This window comes from Podarcis vaucheri (genome assembly GCF_965113315.1).
Source record: "Podarcis vaucheri genome assembly, chromosome: 16".
NCBI lineage: Eukaryota > Metazoa > Chordata > Lepidosauria > Squamata > Lacertidae > Podarcis > Podarcis vaucheri.
The window spans coordinates 40,045,413-40,067,355 of NC_138754.1; the positions used below are offsets into that span (position 1 = coordinate 40,045,413).

At 41.9% G+C, this 21,943-nt stretch overlaps 1 protein-coding gene across 1 annotated transcript in view; it reads left to right on the plus strand.

Moving 5' to 3' along the window:
* Nucleotides 1–19,286, plus strand: part of SBNO1 (strawberry notch homolog 1) — a 37,548-nt gene extending 18,262 nt beyond the window's left edge. The window contains exons 15-32 of the mRNA XM_082204072.1: nucleotides 57–154; nucleotides 1,734–1,885; nucleotides 3,084–3,281; nucleotides 3,897–4,064; nucleotides 4,185–4,354; nucleotides 5,361–5,492; nucleotides 6,042–6,177; nucleotides 7,711–7,823; nucleotides 9,204–9,275; nucleotides 9,620–9,719; nucleotides 10,149–10,223; nucleotides 11,648–11,794; nucleotides 12,369–12,463; nucleotides 12,576–12,668; nucleotides 14,064–14,201; nucleotides 14,995–15,071; nucleotides 15,470–15,663; nucleotides 17,793–19,286. Coding sequence (XP_082060198.1) covers nucleotides 57–154; nucleotides 1,734–1,885; nucleotides 3,084–3,281; nucleotides 3,897–4,064; nucleotides 4,185–4,354; nucleotides 5,361–5,492; nucleotides 6,042–6,177; nucleotides 7,711–7,823; nucleotides 9,204–9,275; nucleotides 9,620–9,719; nucleotides 10,149–10,223; nucleotides 11,648–11,794; nucleotides 12,369–12,463; nucleotides 12,576–12,668; nucleotides 14,064–14,201; nucleotides 14,995–15,071; nucleotides 15,470–15,663; nucleotides 17,793–17,935 — 2,301 coding nt within the window. The 3' untranslated portion in view covers nucleotides 17,936–19,286. The remainder of the gene's footprint in view (nucleotides 1–56; nucleotides 155–1,733; nucleotides 1,886–3,083; nucleotides 3,282–3,896; nucleotides 4,065–4,184; nucleotides 4,355–5,360; nucleotides 5,493–6,041; nucleotides 6,178–7,710; nucleotides 7,824–9,203; nucleotides 9,276–9,619; nucleotides 9,720–10,148; nucleotides 10,224–11,647; nucleotides 11,795–12,368; nucleotides 12,464–12,575; nucleotides 12,669–14,063; nucleotides 14,202–14,994; nucleotides 15,072–15,469; nucleotides 15,664–17,792) is intronic.
* The last annotated feature ends 2,657 nt before the right edge of the window (nucleotides 19,287–21,943 follow it).

The following is a 21,943-nucleotide window of genomic DNA, read 5'->3' on the forward strand; positions in this document are numbered from 1 at the left end:
GATATGCTTTGTATATTTGGAAGAGCTTTAAACTGAGTGTCCTTTTCTCTCTCCAGTGTGTAGTCATTGGGTTGCAGTCCACAGGGGAAGCAAGAACCTTAGAAGCTTTGGAAGAAGGTGGTGGGGAACTGAACGACTTTGTTTCCACAGCAAAGTAAGACTCCTATCAGTCATACAAATCTGGGAGAAGTAGCTTAGTTTTTCAGGTTCTTGGAAAATGCAGAGACCTGTACAATAAAAATCAATATAGGTTTCGCCAGCAAGCTTACTAAAAAATGAACATGAAGGGAGGGAGGGCTCGCTAATGTGGAGGAGGAAGAGGGCTCGCTAATCAACTGCACTTGGTCTTTCAATGCTGTTTTAAAACTGCAAATGTTGGAGATGTTTGTCCAGCAGCTGCTTTTTTTCTCCACCCCAAGCAATCAGAATTTCTGGAAACTCTTGGAATCCGAATGAGAGCGTACAGTGATTGAGAACAATAGGAAAGAATATTACAGAACTTAATTGATCTTTTATCCTGAGGAAACGTTCGTGCCAGCTCTAAAATCATCGCATAGCTGCTACAAGTTTCTTTACTTTCATTATAGGTGCTGTACATAAGTTCATGTATTCACTGGGTTGTATCCAGCAAAGTCATTGCATAAGTAGAGCAACCTTTGCTTCCACACCGGAGCATCCTCCCCCTGCACACCCCAGATTGCTCTGGTGTATTGGGAGGAACCCTGGGAGCAGACCTGAGGTGTATGTGGGTTGTGGGACAAAAAGAAGCAGAAGCCATGCGACTTGCACAGTGACTTTGCTGGGTATAGCGGCACCTTGTAGGCTGATTTTAAGTTATTTTTAAAAATCTCATCTCTGACTGCAAAATGTTCTCTTAATTATGCAGCCTTCTGCTGCATCATTCATAGAATTGTAGAGTTGGAAGGGACCCTGAGGGTCATCTAGTCCAGCCCCCTGCAATGCAGGGAATCTCAGCTAAAGCATCCATGGCAGATGGCCATCCAGCCTCTGCTTAAAAACCTCCAAGGAAGGAGAGTCCAACACCTCCTGAAAGAGTCCATTCCGCTGCCGAACAGCTCTGTCAGAAAGTTATTTCTGATGTTTAGTCGTAATCTCCTTTCTTGTAACTTGAATCTATTGGTTTGGGTCCTGCCCTCTTGGGCAGGAGAAAACAAGCTTGCTACAGCTTTTGACAGCCCTTAGATATATGAAGATGGCTATCATAGTCTCCTCTTTTCCATGCTAAGCGTACCCAACTCCCCCAAACATTCCTCATAAGGCCTGTTTTCCAGAACGTCAATAATCTTGATCACCCTCCTCTGCATACATTCCAGCTTATCAGTATCCTTTTATGTAAGAGGGGAGATGGTTTTTAAGGTCTTTGGTTTCTTAGTTGATTGGTCTTTGTTCAAGCAGCATATAATATAGTGTGCTTTCAGTGACTCTCACATGCCTAGTCATGGTCCTTCATAATTTTCTGCCATGATGCAGTACTGTGGATGATCTTCTTTTGAACAGTATTGACCCCAGACTAACCAGTCCCCATCTGATTCATTGCCGCTCTTGGTATGGCAGTTCGGACTGAATTGAGATTTAATAGCATCTGCCTGAAACAATTCAGACCTTCAAGAAAATACCACATAAACAGCTGCATTTAAAAATGCTGGGAGAAGAGAAATTTTAGGTTGCCCATTCAACCAAGCAAAACTGTTTTTTCTTTTTTAAATCTGCAGGGGAGTATTTCAGTCTCTCATTGAGAAACATTTCCCAGCTCCTGACCGGAAGAAGCTTTTTAGCTTGCTGGGAATCGACTTGTCTGCTCAAAGTAATAACAACTCTCCTAGAGACAGCCCTTGCAAGGAGGACAAAATGAAGAAACGCAAAGGTACATAGTTGTAATGCTATTCTAATATAGTTAAGATAGTGGTTAGAGTTTTGGACTAGGACCTGGGAGACCAAGTTTCAGATCCCCACTTGGCCATGAAGCTCACTGGGTGAACTTGGGCCTGTTTCTCATTCTAACCTGCCTTACAGGGTTGTTGTGGGGAGTAAATGAGGGGAAGAGCCATGGACACCACCTTGAATATTGGATATAGATGAAATGAAATGGGAAAATCTAGCCGTATTGGCAAGTAACTGTGTTCACAGGCGTGCAAGGAAGACTAATCAGCAATTGTACAGAGCAGGGAGTCTTGGCACTGGGTCACTGAAGAACTAATTCAAGCTACTGGTACACTGATTTTTACCCACACTCAGCTGCAAGTTCTTCCTTATTTGAACAGACCATAGTGTCTGTCTTCTTCTGTGAAGCTTTTTGTCTGAAATACTATGTTTGTCACTTTCTCTATTGCCTGAACTGATTTAAATATCAAGAGATGTGAAAAACAAATCTCATTTGAACCACCCTTTTTGTAAGTGGTGCTCATTTAATTTTGAGTGTTCAGGAATTGGTTGCAGAGGGCTTTGCACTGCTCGTTCTTACTATATAGGGACTTAATAGGCCTGCTGCACCACAACAAACATAGAACCTTCAGCAACCCCTGCTGTTATATATGCCTCCCATCCCAGTTTCCACATCAGAGTGACCAGGGTCTTAAACTGCTTTGCTCCCATGAGGACCCTTCTCAGCTCCTTAACTTTGTGTAAAATAATTATAATTGGTACAGTAGGTGATAACAGCAGTGAAATATCATGACTTGTTACAGGAAAAGACTACATACAGTTAGAACAAGCAAAGGAAAACTCACACACATATGTACAACCTTGGGTTTTTAACATTTGGCTTGTAAACTTGGCAGTGTCCTGTGAGGTGCCCTCATCTCCAGCCCTTTTATATCAGTTCCAGTGAAGTTGTAATTTTATACTTTGAAGAAGACTTGAAAGGAAGCCTGTTAATGTGTAAGGAGTACAACAGGGCCCTTTCCCCCCCTTTTCTTTTTCTTTTGATATGGTTTTCCACCTTGTTAAACATCCATAAATAATAAAAAATCTACAAAGTCTTTGCTAACAACCCATAGAGAGAATAGTGGGGGTAAATGCCACTCAGTGATAGCCACCTCTTTATTACCTTTCATGTGAAAAAGGTGAAGAAATAAGCAGAGAAGCCAAGAAAGCGCGTAAAACTGGCGGGCTAGCTGGGAGCAGTTCTGATGAAAGCTACAGTGAGTCGGACATCTCGGACAATGAAGAGAGTGATAATGAGAGCTCCAGGTTTTTAAGCTCTGGGGAAGATGATGACTTCAACCCGTTTAAGGATGAATCTAGCGAGGATGATGAAGATGGTGAGATAATAATGGGTATCATGTAATATAGTATTTCTTCTCAATTGTTGCTTTGTTGCATGTGCTGCCACTATTCACTGTAGTATTACTTTGCAGAGGCTGAGTATAGTACCATCACATTTTGTGGGGGGATTACGCTCCAGGGATGGCACATACACACACAAGCACATATACTTGAACCACTCGCCATGCAAGCATCCTTCCCTTTCTGGAGCCATCTAGCAAGTGGGCCTTGATCAGTTCTAGAATACTCTTGTTCAAGCTCTGGAGTGCTCTCATAAGAGAGTTCAAGTTTAAGAAGCTGTTCAAGTTCCCACAAGATCTTGCAAGAGCCATGTAAGCAAGGCTTGGAAGCTTCTGTGCTGGGAAAACCCTGCACAAAAGATCTTTTAAGCTTTCTGCTTTCCATACATTTAGTTTGTGTGATTTCAGCCGGCCAACCTTTAACCACATAGAACTGAAACCGCACGTGTTAAATGTGCATAAGTTACAATTGTACTGTTTTTCATTAAGCTGATAAAAGATTTACCTACAAAAGAAATTGCTCTGGTGCATAATTTTCATATTTATCCAGAAGCCTTTTTTTCTCCTTTAATACATTTTATTTTTCTTCAGACCCCTGGCTAATTAGGAAAGAACATAAGAAAAATAAAGAAAAGAAAAAGAAGAAAAGCATAGACCCAGATTCCATTCAGAGTGCCTTACTAGCGTCTGGACTTGGATCCAAACGGCCCAGTTCTCTTTCTTCCACAGTAGTTACCTCCTCTACTACAAATACTTCTGGTATGTTGAATGTCCAGCTTCTGAATTGGCTTTTGAAGCCAGAATGCTCCTTCCAGCAAGGGAAACAACACTTTCACATTTCTAAACACCACCATTCCTTTTTTTGTATATATGCTACAGCTAACAGTAATACACATACCAGCTATGTAACAAGTCAGGATGCTGTTGAGAGAGCCCAGCAGATGAAAAAGGAATTGCTTGATAAATTGGAAAAATTATCAGAAGATCTTCCTCCTAATACACTGGATGAACTTATAGATGAACTCGGTGGTCCTGAGAATGTGGCTGAGGTAGGTGCTGGATCTCAAGTAACTGTGTGGGAAGCAGACCTGTAGTTTGAGGTGTTATGGTGTGCAAACATAAGAGCAGGAATTGCTACAGAACATCCACATACCTTAACATGTTTAACATTAAATGCAATTAAATAAAGATTTGAGAAACCAAAACATAATTTTATAAAATAAAGCCTAGTGATGTTCATTCCAGTGCCTTTGCATTAATTGGCCTAGAGTCAAACTACCTTCCACTAATAACAGGTGTAGCAAACCTATTTTAGCCTGAGGATTACATTCCCTTCTGGGCAACTGTTGATGAGGACTCCCTGTCCACCCGCCCTTTCTTACACACACACACACACACACACACACACCAACAGCATGGCTGGTGACATTGTCAGTAAAGAAAGAAGGTATTGCCTTCAGTGATTAGAAGTCCAGAGTCTTGGATATCCTGAGCTTCAGATGATGATGCTTCCAAGTGGAAATATCAGACACTAATAGATAAGGAATTGAATGGAAGGCAAAAGTTACTGGGTAGAGAAGTAGACTTGGATGTCTTCAGCATGTAGGTGTTTTAGAAAGCCAGCACTACTGTCCTGGCTTCCCTGCCCCCCCCCCTTTTGTCAAATAGGAAAAACCAAACAGTTGCAAAAGCAACCTTTTGTTCATAGAGAAGTTTTTAAACACAAGTTCTTCTGTGTCCCTTTAAAAATAACTCACTGGCTTCTGACCAGTCACTATTTCACCCCAAACCCACCAACCCCTCAGTTCTTACTTCCATTGGAGTGAGCCTTCAGGTGTTATCGGGACACATGAGGAGAGAATAAGGGAACCAGAATTAATCTTAACCTAAAAGTTTGTTAGGGCAAGTCAGGTTTTGGACACAAACTCTGCTAGAAATGGGCAGCATGTTTAATCATACAAGCTTTTTCTTGAGTGCATGTGAAATTGCTTGGAAGTATTTAATGGATTCCTAAAAGCACTGTTTAGCATGCTAAAACAGGTCATTCTTCCCAAGATGACAGGTCGCAAAGGGAGAGTCGTGAGTAATGATGATGGCAGCATCTCTTACGAGTCCAGGTCTGAGCTAGATGTTCCTGTTGAAATCCTAAACATCACAGAGAAGCAAAGATTCATGGATGGAGATAAGGTAACCATTTTCTTTACTCTACATCAGTTCTCAAGGAAAGATTCATATAAAATAGATGGACAGATGTCAGGGAATTCTTGGCAGTATTTTGGTTGGGTCTGCACTAAGATACAGCCAGAACGGTCCCTGTCCTCTTCAGCAGCCTCAGCTTTTGTAGCTGGAGTCAGTCAGGGTCCTGCCCTCCCAGGACAGGTGGAAAAGGCCTGCAGATCTTCCAGGACTCAAAGCCAAGATGGTCTCTATCAAACAAGAGCAGAACAGTAACAGGAAACCTCTGACTCCATTCTCGATAAAAGACTGTTAAAACAGTTACTTAAAATATTCAAAAGATTATTAAAGTTAATAGTAGCTTAAGAGGTAAAATAGAGATAAAACACATGTAACTTCTATTTCATTAAAGGTGACTTGGAGATCCCTTCTGCATGCAAAGAATGTGATCTACCTTTTGAATTACAGTCTCTTCCTACCAGTTCAAACACATGTTCACATCCTGTCCATAGACATATTAAAATTTTAAAATCCAACCTTTCCATTCTTTCTCTCTTAAAGAATATTGCCATCATTTCTGAAGCAGCCAGCTCTGGTATTTCATTGCAAGCAGATCGACGAGCCAAGAACCAGAGGCGAAGGGTACATATGACTCTGGAGTTGCCGTGGAGTGCAGATAGGGCAATACAGCAGTTTGGTAAGCAGTTTTGTCTTGGCTTTACTTGGAAATGATGCTTCTTTGTCAGGCACATAATGTTGAGTTTGTATCATTTGCCGTAACAGAGTTTTGGCAAGTAGCCTATTTTTACAATGCTGCTAAACAGATGTGTGTAGGCTCTCAAATTACATAGTGTTCTGATATGCAAACTAGAGTTCAGTCTGCTAGGTTTTGCACAGTGCCAGAAGATAATGAAATCTGATAACACATTGATTGGTACATAATGGTAGGAGTCTTCGAACAGAGTTTTCTAGTTCTGTCTAGTTTGAGTTGTATTTCCATTGCCACAAAGACAAAGCTACTGAACACAATTCAATCTGTGTCTATGGAAGAAGTGACTTGCAAGGCAGTTAAGTATTCACTTCTAAAATAGTTTCCTTAAAAAGTAAAGTTTAAATTCTTGTTTCTTCACTTCGGGTATATCTGAGCCAAAATGTAGCTTCAAACACAAGCAAGTTGAATCTTCATAGTTCAATAAAAATTGTTTGTCTTCAAGAGTTAGTCCTCCTATTAGCTCCAAGCATAGAGTGGTTCAAATTTGCTTAGGCCTGGTGTTGCCCACTCCGCAGAGAGTGGTCTTTCTTTCTTTCAAGTCAATACTATGTCCAGACTATTTTTGGCAATGAACATGGGGTTTCGACAGGTTCTGGTGTTTGTGGATTGTGTTCCCTTCTTGGTGTGTGGGGGGTCTTATCCCACCAGTGTACATTTCCTAGGCCTGTTGTGCCTCATATGAACTGACTATGGGGTGTGGCACTCATCTTGCTTCAGGCCAGGGGAGCTGATGTTTGTCCACAGACAGCTTTCTGAGTCATGTGGCCAGCATGACTAAACCGATTCTGGCACTACAGTACACCATGGCAGAAGCCAGAGCACATGGAAACGCCGTTTACCTTCCTGCCGCAGCAGGACCTATTTACTACTTGCACTGGCATGCTTTCTAGCTGCTATTGTTGGCAGGAGGTGGAACAGAGCAACGGGGGCTTACCCTGTAGCGCAGATTCAAACTGCTGACTTTCCAATCAGTAAGCCCAAAAGGCTCAGTGGCTTAGACCACAGCACCACACGTGTCTGTGGTTGTATACTGAAAGGAGGATATGGTAGCAGTTAGCAAGCTATTGGCTATTCCTGATTTTCACAGAGGAAGCTTTTTTTCTTGGCAGGCCTGTGTGGCTGTTTAATTTTAAAATTTTTGATCAGCTGCTCAATTTATTATATGTATTGTTGTTTTCATAGTGTTTTCTATTCTGCTGTTATACCCCACCCTGGTATTTTATGATGTGGCAGTAAAGAAATGTTTTTATAATCCTAAAATAAACCTCTTATTAATTTGTGAGGAACCACAGAATTCCCTGGAAAACAGTTTGAGATGGTTAATTGAATCATTTATTTTATTGTTGTGAAGAACATGGCCTCCAAATATACCTCTGTTTTCCTATCCAATATTTCTGAGAATGGGTGGCTGATGCCGGGTGACTTGAGTGAATAAAACCGCTTTTTCTTCCTATCCAGGCCGAACTCACAGGTCCAACCAAGTGACCGCACCAGAATATGTCTTCCTAATATCTGAACTGGCTGGAGAACAAAGATTTGCGTCAATCGTTGCCAAACGCCTGGAGAGCTTGGTAAGCGGATTGTAGGGTATAGCTTTGACTAGGAAATTCACTGCAAGCGAGCAGATTTTGATTAAAGACACAGAAACCAGAAAACACATTTCTCAATTATACCAGGTTCTGTTAAAGTTGAAAACAAAGGAGAAAACATCTAAGATTCTGTGGTCTAGAGAGTGGCTCTGGTATCTCAAATTGTGTGGGGTAGGGGTTCATAGGGGGATTTAAGCAGTTCCCAATTTATGTTAATATGTTGGAGACTCAATACAAATCATTGGGTAGATGCAGGATGGGGAATCTGGCCCACCAGATGTTGCTGGACTATAACTCACATCATCTCCAATTGCTGGCTTTGCTGGGAGAAGCTGGTGGGAGATGGAGTCTAGCATCTTCTACAGGGCAACAGGTTTCCTATCCCCAGTATAGATTGTACTTTACTCCTCAGAATGAACAGGATCTGCCATGTGGACATGATCAGGTGCTCAAAATGTACCTCCCATCAGTGAGAGGTAGATGATGAAGGGCTCTGTGTGGGAGACAGGGTAGAAAAGGTCCCCCAGGGTGGGAGTCTGGGGGAAGAAACAGAAGTTCCCAGGTGGGAGCTGGGAAGGTCTACCTTTTTGTATATGGTTAAAGGACATGATACAGTTGTGATAGAGGGCTTTTATATCTCCCCCTCCCCCTTGCCGTTTTATTTTTATTTTCTCTTATTTTGGCTTTTCTGTATCTTTTTCTCTTTTTTATTAGTTGGGCTTTTATTGTATCTTATGTTGAAAACTTTCAATACAAATATTTAACGAAGAAACAACAACCCATCTTTATTGGCTATGGTCGTACAGGTGATGAGCCTTATTCTCTGACATACTTTTGGCTTCTTATGCCAACTTTTTGTAATATCTTCCATACTCCTGGATGATTAAATTCTTAATCAAGTGGGCAAAATGTACCTCTCATCGAACAAAATTGCACTACCTTTGTTATGTGCTGAGGCACAAGCAAATTGGGTTGTATCCAGAAATTAAGCATATCAAAGGGGACTGGTGGAAACAGAATTTTCCACCCACTCCTCAAGACTCAGCTTCCATGAGTGAGAGTTCTGTTGGAAGAAGGCACCTCACTAGAGAGTTTATCTCCTGCACTGCAGGTCCTCTCCGGTCAACAGGTCCCAACCCTCAGAGAGGAAGGGTTGGAGACTGCAAGAGGGAGGAGGGAGTGGAAAAGTCCATTTCCACCAGCCCCTTCATTGTGCTTATCTCTGGATCCAGGCCATTGGCTTCAGATGATAGGCATTATTCAGTGGATAAGTGAAATAATGGCGAATAAAGATGTGTTAAGCATTTAGGAGATGATATATTATGAAAACAACTTGGTCTCAAAATTATTGTCTCTTGATAGGGAGCTCTCACTCATGGCGACCGAAGAGCAACAGAAACAAGAGACCTCAGCAGGTTCAACTTCGACAACAAGGTAAGCGAGACACCTTTTGAATAAAGCAGGCCCTATCTTGCCTTGACACTTAAAAAACAATAGGCTGTTATTTTTTGGGGGGGGGGTGTTCTTTGCATCATTATCCTTTCCCCTTTTGGGGTTATAGACTCTGGAACTTCCCCAGCCATCCTGGGCAGCTTACAGCACATATAAAAACATAGTAAAAACATCAAACATTAAAAAACTGCCTGTATAAATTGGCCAGATTTTGGATGTGAAAGGCAAGTGTCCTGACTTTCTAGGGGAGAAACATAATACTTTTAAAAGAAGGATGTTTGTATTTTATGGTGGCTACAATAGTTTTCCCCCACTCTCATTAACAGTATGGCCGAAATGCATTGGAAATAGTGATGAAGTCCATTGTGAACTTAGACTCGCCGTTGGTGTCTCCACCTGCTGACTATCCAGGAGAATTCTTTAAAGGTATATGAATTTTTTGAAAAAGTACTGAAGTGATAATCACATTTATCAGTGAAGGGAAACAATTTCATAGAATGAATTAAAATTATGTACTCTAATTGTTTGGTGGGACTATATGTACCTTTTCCTAACAACTAAATTCAACAGTTCCTTTTGAAATTGCATGATCTGTTTTCAGAACTTGGATCTGAGAGTACAAATGGTTTGGGTTAATTATGGCACTCCAGCTATGGAATCGTTGGGCCTTTGGGTAGTAGATAGCAGAACCTGTTTGTACTCTTGCATATTGAATCAGTTGTGTTAGTTTTTAGGGGAGGGAAACCATCAAAGGTTTGGTTACATTTCACAAATACTGATGGTACTTAAATTACCTTAGTAAACTAGTAAACAGCAAGAATGGAACCCATGACAGCTTCCTTTTGTTCTTCCTAGATGTCCGTCAGGGTTTAATAGGTGTGGGCCTAATAAATGTAGAAGACCGCTCTGGAATTCTAACGCTTGACAAAGGTACTTGCTCCTTTTTAATGTCTATGTAACTGCCTTTTTTTTTTTTTTTAATTCTGTAATGGCCTTGTAAGTCAACAGCAAAGTTTGAAAGGGTTGTTTTCTATGAGTAGACCCATTGAAATTAATACATGACTAACTTTGGTCCTTTAATTTCAGTGGGTCTACTCTAAGCAGAACTTGGTTAGATACAGGCCAAAGTCTTCAAGTGTGACTATACAAAGCAAAGCTACGGTTTCAGATAACACAGTGATCTGAAATTGGTAGTGTGCTTTTGAAGTCTTTTATGGCTCTAAAGACAGAAGCCAGCCTGTCTCTTTCCCTCTGCCTCACTGACCTAATACAGAAGGGGGCTTGGGAGGGGGAGAAGAACAACTTAATGCAGCTTTTATGGTTAGATTTGAGGTTGGTAGGGTGGGAAGAAACTGTTCAAACAGAGTTCAGGAAGAGTGTGTACCTCATACAGTTGCCTATATCCTTGCTCATAAAATAATCTAGAATGCCTAGTATAACTAAGGAAGAAATACTACAGAGTGCAAATAACTTACTGAGCTAGAAAGGTGGGCAGCTAGTGCCTACACAAGGGGCTTATAGGGATACGTCAGCTATGACCTCCATCTGCATTTACATAATGCAGTTGGTAACCTTGTGATGAGCCATGAGACAGTGGAGTAGGTGCCAGACAGATCTGCCTCTTCAGAGAATTGGAGAATACCCATTAATGTATTCTGTATGTCTCTGAACTTTAAGAGAGATTGTTTCATGATTTGTCTTATAGTTAACCAATCCATTTATTTAGGATCTTGGTTGCATTCATTGTGGGTGGATGACTTGCATTTATAGAGAGGGTGGGGCTGTGTGTACTGTGTGCTTCAAAAAATAAATTATTTTCCAAGACAGCTAACTTCATCAACTAGTTTTAATTATACAAATCGAGGATATTTGTATTCCATCATTTCTCCTGTTGTGCACAATTCTGGTTTTACTAGCAGAGGTGATTGTAGATAAAGTTGAGCCAAAGAGCTATAGAGAATGCTGCCGTGCTCCCCGCAGCTACAGGAAATGTTGAAAACAGGAGCTGAATTTGGTACCCAGTACAACACACTGCAGGTGTTTTATGCTGCTGTGGAATTGCGGCATGACCCTGCAAAGAGTTGGCCAGTGGAGACTCCTCCTTGTTCTTGTGGCCCTTCAGATGTTGCCAAACTATGGCTCCCATTGTCTTTGACTGTTGACCATTCTGGCTATGACTGATGGGAGCTGGGAGTCCCAAAAACATCCATAAGGCCATAGGTTCCTGCCTTCTGTTTAGACTGCCAGGATAGTGCTTTTCCACTGATAAAACAAAGATGAAATAAAATGCTGTGTTTCTCCCCCCATCCCTCAAAATAATCTGGCTTAAAGTGCTTCATCTCCTCTTGTTCTAGATTACAACAATATAGGGAAATTTCTAAACCGGATTCTGGGTATGGAAGTGCATCAGCAGAATGCTTTATTCCAGTATTTCTCAGACACGTTAAATGCAGTAATACAGAATGCTAAAAAGAATGGAAGATATGACATGGGCATTTTAGGTAAGAGCATGAGTTCGTTCGCACAACCTGCTATGCCAGGCTTTTTTCAGAGCCCACGTTCTTCCACTGCCAGTAATAGAGGCAAGTGGAAACCAGCCACCACCTCTTTCAGCGTCTGAGATGGTGCCTTGAACGGATAGGAAGTGCTCCATGGTTTTAATAGCAGCAAGAGCCAAACAACTGAAGTTCTTCCGACCTGCTTCCTTGATTAGTCCCCCGTTTGAGCTCTCTGTCTTTCTGCCATTCCGGCATCGCATGCACAGTCACTGTTTCTTGTGCTGTTCTGTAATGCTTACTGAGGATTGCAGTGCCCCAGATGCCTAGCCTCTATCTCATGTCTCTACAGCACTGCTCGTGTATTTCTTGTGATGGCAAGGCAGGCAGGCTTGAGTAATGCTGCTTTTATGTGCCGTGCTGCCTTATTTTCTTCAGAAATGTCTCAGAGAGTGATATGCTGCCACAGTAGAGGAGGCTGTTCAGAGACTGGTGATTCCTCCACACAGGAATCATTGCAGACTTTTGTTCTTCTCTATGTCCTGTACTCATATGTACCTTGTGACTCTCTTTCTTGAAGATCTGGGTTCAGGAGATGAGAAAGTGAGGAAGGCAGATGCTAAAAAATTCCTCACACCAGGATATTCTACCTCAGGACATGTTGAATTGTATACTGTAAGTTTCTTGGTTAATTGTTCACCTTTGCATGAGCCACTGACATTTTTGTTGACTCTTAAATGGTAAAACTTCCTGCTAAGTACCCTTTGACTTTTAATGTATTTTCTAGATAAGCGTGGAGAGAGGGATGTCTTGGGAAGAAGCAACTAAGATTTGGGCTGAACAAACTGGACCAGAAGATGGATTTTATTTATCACTTCAGGTGAGATTGTTCTCTGCAAACTTCCACCCAAAAGCATGTTAACTTCATTGGACATTAGTATATATTGTGTGTAATAAAAACAAAAAAAAAAGGTAAAAAAAGGAGTGGGTGGATGGTGTGGTCTAAACCATTGAGCCTCTTGGGCTTGCCGATCAGAAGGTCGGTGGTTCAAATCCCCGCAACTGGGTGAGCTCCCATTACTCTGTCCCAGCTTCTGCCAGCCTAGCAGTTCAAAAGCACACTAGTGCTAGTAGATAAATGGGTACCACTGCGATGGGAAGGTAAACACCATTTCTGTGCGCTCTGGCTTCCGTCACGGTGTTCCATTGTGCCAGAAGCAGTTTAGTCCTGCTGGCCACATGACCCGGAAAGCTGTCTGTGAACAAACGCCAGCTCTCTTGGCCTGAAAGCGAGATGAGTGCCCCAACCCCATATTCACCTTTGACTGGACTTAACCATCCAGGGGTCCTTTACCTTTTACCTTCTTACAAACCTAATAATTTCTTAAGGTAATAAAGAAATAATACTTGACATTTATGCAGTGTATCTTTAAGCATTTGAAGCACTGTGCAGTCAGTATTTCAGGTGGGAGCCTGAGATTGAGAGTATGGTGGCAAAAGATGGCTTTTCCCGGAATAGCAGCCCCCTCAGACCAGATCTGGGAGCAGAGCTGAGGTCAGAAGGACAGAACTACTCTTGCATGTGCCATAAAGCTGCCTCCTTGAAATTTTTGTTGCCTCCTTAACTTCATCCAACAGTTTCTTTTCTTCTTCTTCTGGGGAGTGTAGTGTGATTTATTGACTGCTACGACAACGTGTGTGTAAACAAGCCACCAACTGTGCTTCTGTATAAAACAAATTCTGTTTTGCGTTTAGGGATGTGTTTCATCATCGACAGGACTGTTTTATTTTCTTTCTCTTTTCCTTTTAAATTTTTTTTATTTATACTTTTCAAGTTTATACATTTCACTAATTTTATACATTTCACTAATTTTACAATCATTTTAACATTTCAAAACTTGACTTTCTTGCCCCTTTCTGTGGCTCCTTAAATTTATTTTTAATATTTTCTGTGTATCCAAATTAACCTAATTTGCTCATTTATTCATCGTCTTTAAATATATACTCTTATGAAACCAGGTAATTACAATACTCGTGCCAATGTTTTTATCTGTTTACAATTTATCTATAAATGTTCAATAAACCATTTCCACTTTTTTAATAAAAAGTTTGTTATCTTGATTTCTTATTCTTCTGGTAAGTTTTGCTTCATCCAACACATTCTAAACCTGGTCTGTCTTTAAATAAATGTTAAATCCTGACAGTATCTTAAGTAATGCATACTGCATTTTCACAGTATTTCTCCCCCCCCCCCTTTTTCCCCTTCTTCTTCCAGATACGAAACAATAAGAAAACTGCCATCCTGGTGAAAGAAGTGAATCCCAAAAAGAAGCTTTTTCTAGTATATAGACCAAATACTGGAAAACAATTGAAATTGGAGACGTATGCAGAAATAAAGAAAAAATATAAAAAGGTTACTTGCTTTTTGAAAACAAATTTAACTAAACATGTGGAAAACATTAAAATACCACATATGTATTAAACCTATAATCTTGCGGAGGGGAGAAACAAAGTATGCATGAATATCATGCATGAATACCCTTAATATGCATCCATTACATTTAAAATACACAGATCCTAGATGTAAAGAGTAGTTTATTCACATGCCCCAGCCCTGCTGCTTGCCTCTTCTCCCCTGGGCTGACCTCTCACACACTGGCTAACTACCCATCTTATTTACTTCCTACACAAGTAAAGCATGCCTAGGATTGCAGCCATAGTCAGATGAGATGACCTTGTGGAAATACTTGAGTGCTGAATAGTTGGTATTGCAACTAAATTAGGCATAATAACAAACCATAATTTTGGTGTTAAATAGTCCTCTTCTGCAGGGCCTTCCGTTCACATGTAGCATCCTCACTCCCTCCCCCTGGCAAAATAAAAATAAAAATGATTCTTGTTCCAAATCAGAGTTGGCCAGTTCTTCCAAACAAGCAAACTCTGATTTGTGCTTTTCTGCAAACCATAGATCACACCTTCAGACAACTGTTGAACTATGGTATTCTATCAGTAAGGACTGGGGGCTGCATGGGCAGGAAGAGCATGTGAGCCTGCGGTGCCCTGGGATTCTTCTCATCCATGTAACATGAGAGCATGGTTTGGCCATGCATCTGAATGGGACCTGTAAAGTTACTCTTAATCTTGGAAATCAAGAAGCCAAATATGGCTGTAATAAATATGTAATATCTAATTTATTTCATTTTCAGGTTCCTTCTGACGATGCTGTGGCCCACTGGCTAGAGCAGTACACGTCATCAGCAGACACTTGCACCCATGCTTACTGGTGAGTTCTTGAAATGCTGCGGTACAAAATGCCTAGTGTGGTGTGCTGGGTTTTTCTGAGAAAAGAAACTTCGCATGGGAGCATATTTAGTGAAAGCTTCACCAAAGCGTTGCATTGGCAGCTTTTCCACAAGAAATATTGAGCCTGAGATTTGTGCTAGTTCTAACTAGGCTTGAGGAACCTTCTTTGTTCAGAACTAACTTTATCCTCTATTCTTGTCTGACTTGCGTGCTTGAGCAGCTCATACTAGTCTATTGTGTGGCAACAATTTGTTATGTAAAATCAAAGCGTTATTCAGAAAATATAGTGGGACATCAGTATCCTTGTGTGTTGCTTTTCATTAAAAATTGTGTATGTGTATCTATCTTTAAGTAGTCCTCCTTCCCTTCCTCTTTCAGGAGAGGCAACTGCAAAAAAGCAGGCCTGGGCCTGGTTTGTGAAGTTGGCCTGCGCTGTCGGACGTACTATGTCCTGTGTGGTTCAGTCCTAAGTGTCTGGACAAAGGTAGAAGGAGTTCTAGCCTCAGTAAGCGGTACAAATGTTAAAATGCAGATCGTTCGGCTACGGACGGAGGATGGACAGAGGATTGTAGGCAAGTCTGATAATTTGTCGTTACCTTTTGGTCCATGTGGCAGTCTAACTCCTGAAGTCTCTCTAACCTTAAAAAGTGTACAACTAGTTTTGTGTATTGTTGGTTTCTTGGAATTTTGCATTTTATTTTATTTTTCCCTCCAAGGATACATTATTGAATCTGCAGCATGTTTCTTTAGTGTCTTACATTGAGGAGCAAAGGGCCGGCATTTCATAGCCCAAGCAAAAGTAGGCCTAAAAAGACTGGTGAGAGCATTTTCAGGATATTGTCAGAGAGAACAGCTGGCTGTGAATTACAAGAAAACCAAGGTCATGGTTTTCTCAAGAAACTATAGGACCCATAGATGGCGCATAGACAACCAGCTAATTGAACAGGTCAAAGTTTTCAGATATCTTGGCCTTATTTCCCAGTCTATGGGGTCATGGGGAGCACACCAGAAATGCAAAATTATGAGATGCATTTTCTACACAAAAGGTGGTAAACCTATACCATCAGTCCTGGAAGTGCTCCAAAGCTAAACCACTAGCACAGTTGTTATATGGGGCTCAGATTTGGACAGGCACTCACCTTGGATCTATGAAAGCTGTCCAATCAAAGTTCGTAAGGCAAATTTTCTGTGTACCACCGAGTCCCAAATGCATCATTGCGCCTAGAGGCTAATCTTCCCTCAGTAGAATTACGGATCTGGCGTAGGACACTTAACTATTGGCTTCGCCTAAACTTAAATCGCCCTGGTCTAATATCCCTAGCGCTGCAAAATTGTCACAAGAGCGCCTGGACTAAAATTGTCTATCAAAAACTTCACTCTTGTGGTTTATAACCACAACAGCTACTCACTTTGGGTTTTAGTAAAGCAAACAGTCTAATTTGTCAGTGCCTACATGATATTGAGCGTCAGAAAAACTTGGCCACAATAAGGAAATTTTGCCCATGGTATGACTATTTTCCACCGTCCCATTTTGACTCTCTGGCACCCTGTCTGAATAACCTAGAAATTCTAAAATGTAGACACGCTTTTACTCTTGCTTCCACACAAAAAACGCTTATGTCCCTGTGGAGATGGCAGTACTGAATCGGTGGCGCATGCCTTTCTGGCTTGCACTCTTTATTAAGACTTGAGGAATGAGATTATCACCCTTCTTGTATTGTCCATTCCGGGTCGCCCAGCCACTGCCACAGTGTCCTTTCTCTTGGCAGATCAAGATGAGCAAAGGTTGCAAGGTTTTTAGCTGGGGCAATCAGAATAAGATCCACTATTTGACTATTGATTCAAAACCCTAAAATGTATTTTATATAATTGACTTTTTATTTCTATTATTTGTACAGTGGTGCCCCGCAAGACAAATGCCTCGCAAGACGGAAAACTTGCTAGACGAAAGAGTTTTCCGTTTTGGAGGTGCTTCGCAAAACGAATCTCCTATGGGCTTGCTTCACAAGACGACAATGTCTTGCGAGTTCCTGCTGGTTCCCCCCCTTTTTTCTAAGCCACTAAGCCGCTTATCAGCTGATCCGATCAGCTAATAGCGCTAATCCGCTAATCTGTCAATGGGCTTGCTTCGCAAGACGAAAAAACCGCTAGACGAAGAGAATCACAGAATGGATTCTTTTCGTCTTGTGAGGCACCACTGTATATTGTATTGTTGTTTTATTGCTATGGCCAATGGCTGACGTAAATAAAGATTCATTCATTCATTCATTCATAGTTGAAAAGGTGGAGGGATGGGTGTACTGGGCTCACCACAAGCCCTTGATCATGCTTAAAATAACCTTTTCTAATCAGGCCTCTGTCCCCTAAATGAGGTTAAAAAGGGAGGAGGAGTGGTCAGAGGGCATTTCTTGTGGCCAGATTCTACTTAAAGAAGGACAATATCCCAGATGCATGGAGAACTTACCTGTTTCCTTAATATCTATGGTAGCAGCTAGTATCCCTGTGTGTGCACAGTATATGGGATTGGACACCAATAGCCACCATAAATCCACAAAGCTGGTGATTGTCCTCAAGAGTAAAAGATTTTAGGTGGTCAGTTAACTGAGGTCCACTCACTGCCTTGGAGTCAAGAAGGATACTGTAGGTTGCTTCCAAGCAGCATGAATGTCTGTGAAATAAGACCCAATCTTTTCTGTTGCAGGCTTGATCATTCCCGCAAATTGTGTGTCTCCCCTTGTAAACCTCCTTTCGACATCAGACCAGTCACAACAGCTTGCAGTGCAACAGCAACAAATATGGCAACAGCATCACCCACAGAGCATTACCAACTTCAACAATGCATAAGAAAAGAGAGTCTTTGGTATTTGGCTGTACAAGCGCATCATTGCATTTTTTAAAAATATCAGGGACAGATTCCAAAGAAATAACTTTCAGTTCCATCATGCTCTCTTAGAACTGTGCAGAAGTGGAGAGACACCTGAAGGGTGGTCAAACTGAAAGCCAAACATTGTTTCACAGTGGTCCATGTGTCCTTTTTTTTACCCCCCCATGCTCTTTATAGAGCTGCTTCTTTTTACAAAAAATGTTTGTCCTACTTAAGCTACAAACCATGACTTTTTGTTTTTGAAGAGGCTTGAAAATTCCCAACCAACCTATCCATTCACCTTGTCATACAGTGCTCAGGGTTTAATGCAGTACATCGGTGCCATTGCTGCAGGAGAGGTCCTCAGATGCATGTATTTTGAGTTCATATTGTAGAGATGATATATATAATTGTGGCAACACAGGTCTCAATAAAAAAGTACATTTATTTAAAAAGCAGCATGAAAATTTAAAAGTTTGCAAACCACACATTCAAGTTTGTTCCCCATTTTTGTTTGGGCTGTGCATGTCTTTGGATTAGGCATGAGCAGGATCTCCTACACAAAAAGTCAACGTGGAAAAGGAAGAGAGAGACAATCTCAGTACAGCATTGAGGATTGCATTTTAAGAAAAAGGCCCAGCAATTGCATTTTCTGGCTTTCTTCTAGAGGTTATATATTTGAATCTGCAACATGTTTGTGTGCGTGTGTGATGAAAACATCTTAAATTTTTAAAGTTCCTTTTTTAAAATGTGTTGATGGTGTTCCTAATTGTGTGCTGCAAGAATGGCTTTAAAAAAGCCTGATTTATTTTCTTTTTTCTTTCCTTCTCAAATGTTTCCTTTATCCAGTGAGGTTTTTAGGAAACACAAGTGCAAATTTACTTCCATTTCACATTACAGCCCTTTTAAAAAAAGTTTTCGTTTTTTGTTACTCAATACTTGAGCTGTAAATTAGACATGGGGGGGGGAGGGGGGCAGCAGCACGTGAGGGTTCCGATGTGTATGCTGGGTTGATTTTTTTCCCCGTTGCCCCGTAACTTGAATACTTTTGTTTATGTTGTAAGACATTGTAGAGTTTATCCTGGAGCTGTTTAAAATTGTAAATGTACAAAATGTGAATAGTCACTTATCTAAAAAATATGGGTAAGTTTTGTTTTGCCTATAATAGTAGATGTTTATAAAGAAAGTGAAGGACAATGTTTGTCATTTTTCTTCTTGCTTGCACAGGTTGCACTATTGAAAATTTGAGATTGTATAAACCTGTCCACAGAACTGCAAGATACCAAAATCTTGTAGGTGTCAAATAAATAAAAAAAGCTATTGTTCTAACAAGCAACGAGTCCTGTGTTTTTCATCAGTCTGTCACAATTCTCAGAACATTTTAGTGATTGAGTCATGGGTTAAGTTCACACCAGAAGGAAGCAGGTGGCGCTGTGGTCTAAACCACTGAGCCTCTCAGGTTTGCCAATCGACTGTCTCAATCGGCGGTTCAAATTGTGTGACCTGTCCCAGTTCCTGCCAACCTAGCAGTTCAAAAGCATACCAGTGCGAGTAGATAAACAGGTACTGTGGCAGCGGGAAGGTTTCCATGCACTCTGGCTTCCGTCACTGTGTTCCTTTCTGCTAGAAGCAGTTCAGCCGCGTGACCCAGAAACCTGTCTGCAGACAAACGCCGGCTCCCTCAGCCTGAAGCAAGATGAGCACCACACCCCATGGTCACCTTTGACTGGACTTAACCATCCAGGGGTCCTTTACCATATTTTTTAACCTAAGTTCACACCACTAACTCCCAAACACTGCCTGGATTCATGAGCATGTCTCAATTACTCAGGATTAAATAATTGAAGGCACTTGTGAACCCATGCAAAGGAGGAGGTGGCCAGTTTATTACTGATTTACCACAGTACTTGCCTCTTTTTCATTAACCTGCATTAGGTGTGGTTGAATCAACCATTCTCAGCATAGTGGCATTTAAAGAAGGTAAAGGGACCCCTGGACGGTTAAGTCCAGTCAAAGGCAAATATGGGGTTGCGGCGCTCATCTCGTTTTCAGCCCAAGGGAGCCGGCGTTCGTCCACAGACAGCTTTCCGGGTCATGTGACCAGCAGGACTAAACCGCTTCTGGCGCAACAGGACACTGACGGACGCCAGAGTGCACAGAAATTGTGTTTACCTTCCCACCGGTGCAATACCTATTTATCTACTTGCACTAGCGTGCTTTCGAACTGCTAAGTTGGCAGAAGCTGGGACATAGCAGTGAGAGCGCACCCCGTCGCGGGGATTCGAACCACCAACCTTCCGATCGGCAAGGCTCAGTGTTTTAGACCACAGCACCACCCGCGTCCCTTTACAGCTGAATTAGCCATGCTTTGGAGTCCCTGCTCTGGGCTTGCCTCATAACAACCAGGAGGTATGTTCAAATCAATGGTGACTCCAGTAGAAGTGGTGGGATCATCTAAGGAAGGTTCTAATTCCAGAAAGTAAATCTTGTTTTGGTGGGAGTGAAATTAGTCTCTGTTTTTTCCTCAAAGTGTGTGCCTTCACTTACTGAATTTGAGAAATGCTTGTTCACTTGTTCAATTTATATCCTACCCTTGGTTCCTAGAGTGATTTACACAAACTTAAATAAGACCAAGGAACACGGGTGGTGCTGTGGGTTAAACCACAGAGCCTAGGGCTTGCCGATCAGAAGGTCGGTGGTTTGAATCCCCGCGATGGGGTGAGCTCCAGTTGCTCAGTCCCTGCTCCTGCCCACCTAGCAGTTCGAAAGCATGTCAAAGTGCAAGTAGATAAATAGGTACCACTCCGGCGGGAAGATAAACGGTGTTTCTGTGCACTGCTGTGGTTTGCCAGAAGCAGCTTAGTCATGCTGGCCACATGACCCAGAAGCTGTACGCCGGCTCCCTCGGCCAATAAAGCAAGATGAGCGCTGCAACCCCAGAGTTGGCCACGACTGGACCTAATGGTCAGGAGTCCCTTTACCTTTAAATAAGACCAAAGTTACATGGTCAAAAAGGATGTTGGCTTTTGTCACGGCTGTAAAGCACAGATGGGGGACTTCTGGCCCTCCAGATGTTGAACTACAATTCCCATGATCCCTGACAATCATTTTGGTTAGGGGTGAGATGAAGGTTCAAACCCAGCTGTAAAGTTTTGCTCCCTCCCATTTGTTTATTAGCAATCTCCTCTTTTTAATGGACCTACTTGTGCTCTGCCAGAAGGTGCCGCTGAAGCCCTGCAAAGCTGGACAAAGGCTACAGCAAAAGCTAGCAAGGCACAACAAATAAATAGCATTGCACTGCTTTACATGGACAAATGCAGAGGACCTATTCCAGTTCAGATACTGCTTTCATGAAACAAGTCTGCATTCTGCTTCTGAATTGGGGCTGCAGAGGCTGTTCAAATGCACCTCGTCCTGGAATTTGGTGTGTTTATGCAACCATAGCTCTTTGCTCAACCCTTATTGAATTCTAAGAACTTTACAAGATGGTGGGATGAGAGAGGAAAATCCAAACAGAATTTAACAGGGGCATATGCTGTCAAGGATCAGCGTCGGATGGAGATACTTCTCGGGTAGGAATTGTGGCCGGACTCCCAGCTCATGAGTCCCTGCTGGAATGGCCCAGTGGCCAGGGATGATGGAAATGGTAGTCCCAGCAACACCTGAAGGCCACATGTCTCCACCCTGGGTTCTGCAAGCGCCTTCTCTGGTAGCCCCGGTTCGGAACCTTCTCCCCAGGAGGTTCTTCCCTTCTGTTGTCTTGGCGATAGCTGAAAATGACTTTTTTTGTGGAGACGGCTTTATTTCATAGTCTTTTGCTGCTTTTCCTGGTTTGCTGTGTTGATTCTTCTGGTTTAATGTAAAATGATTCATTTGCCTGTTTTAGTTTCAGTCTGTTCAACTGCTATAACGTTTTACAAAGAGCAACATGCATGTATGTCAGAGCTGCTACCAGGTCCCAGCTCACATAGGACCACGCCACACAGCGT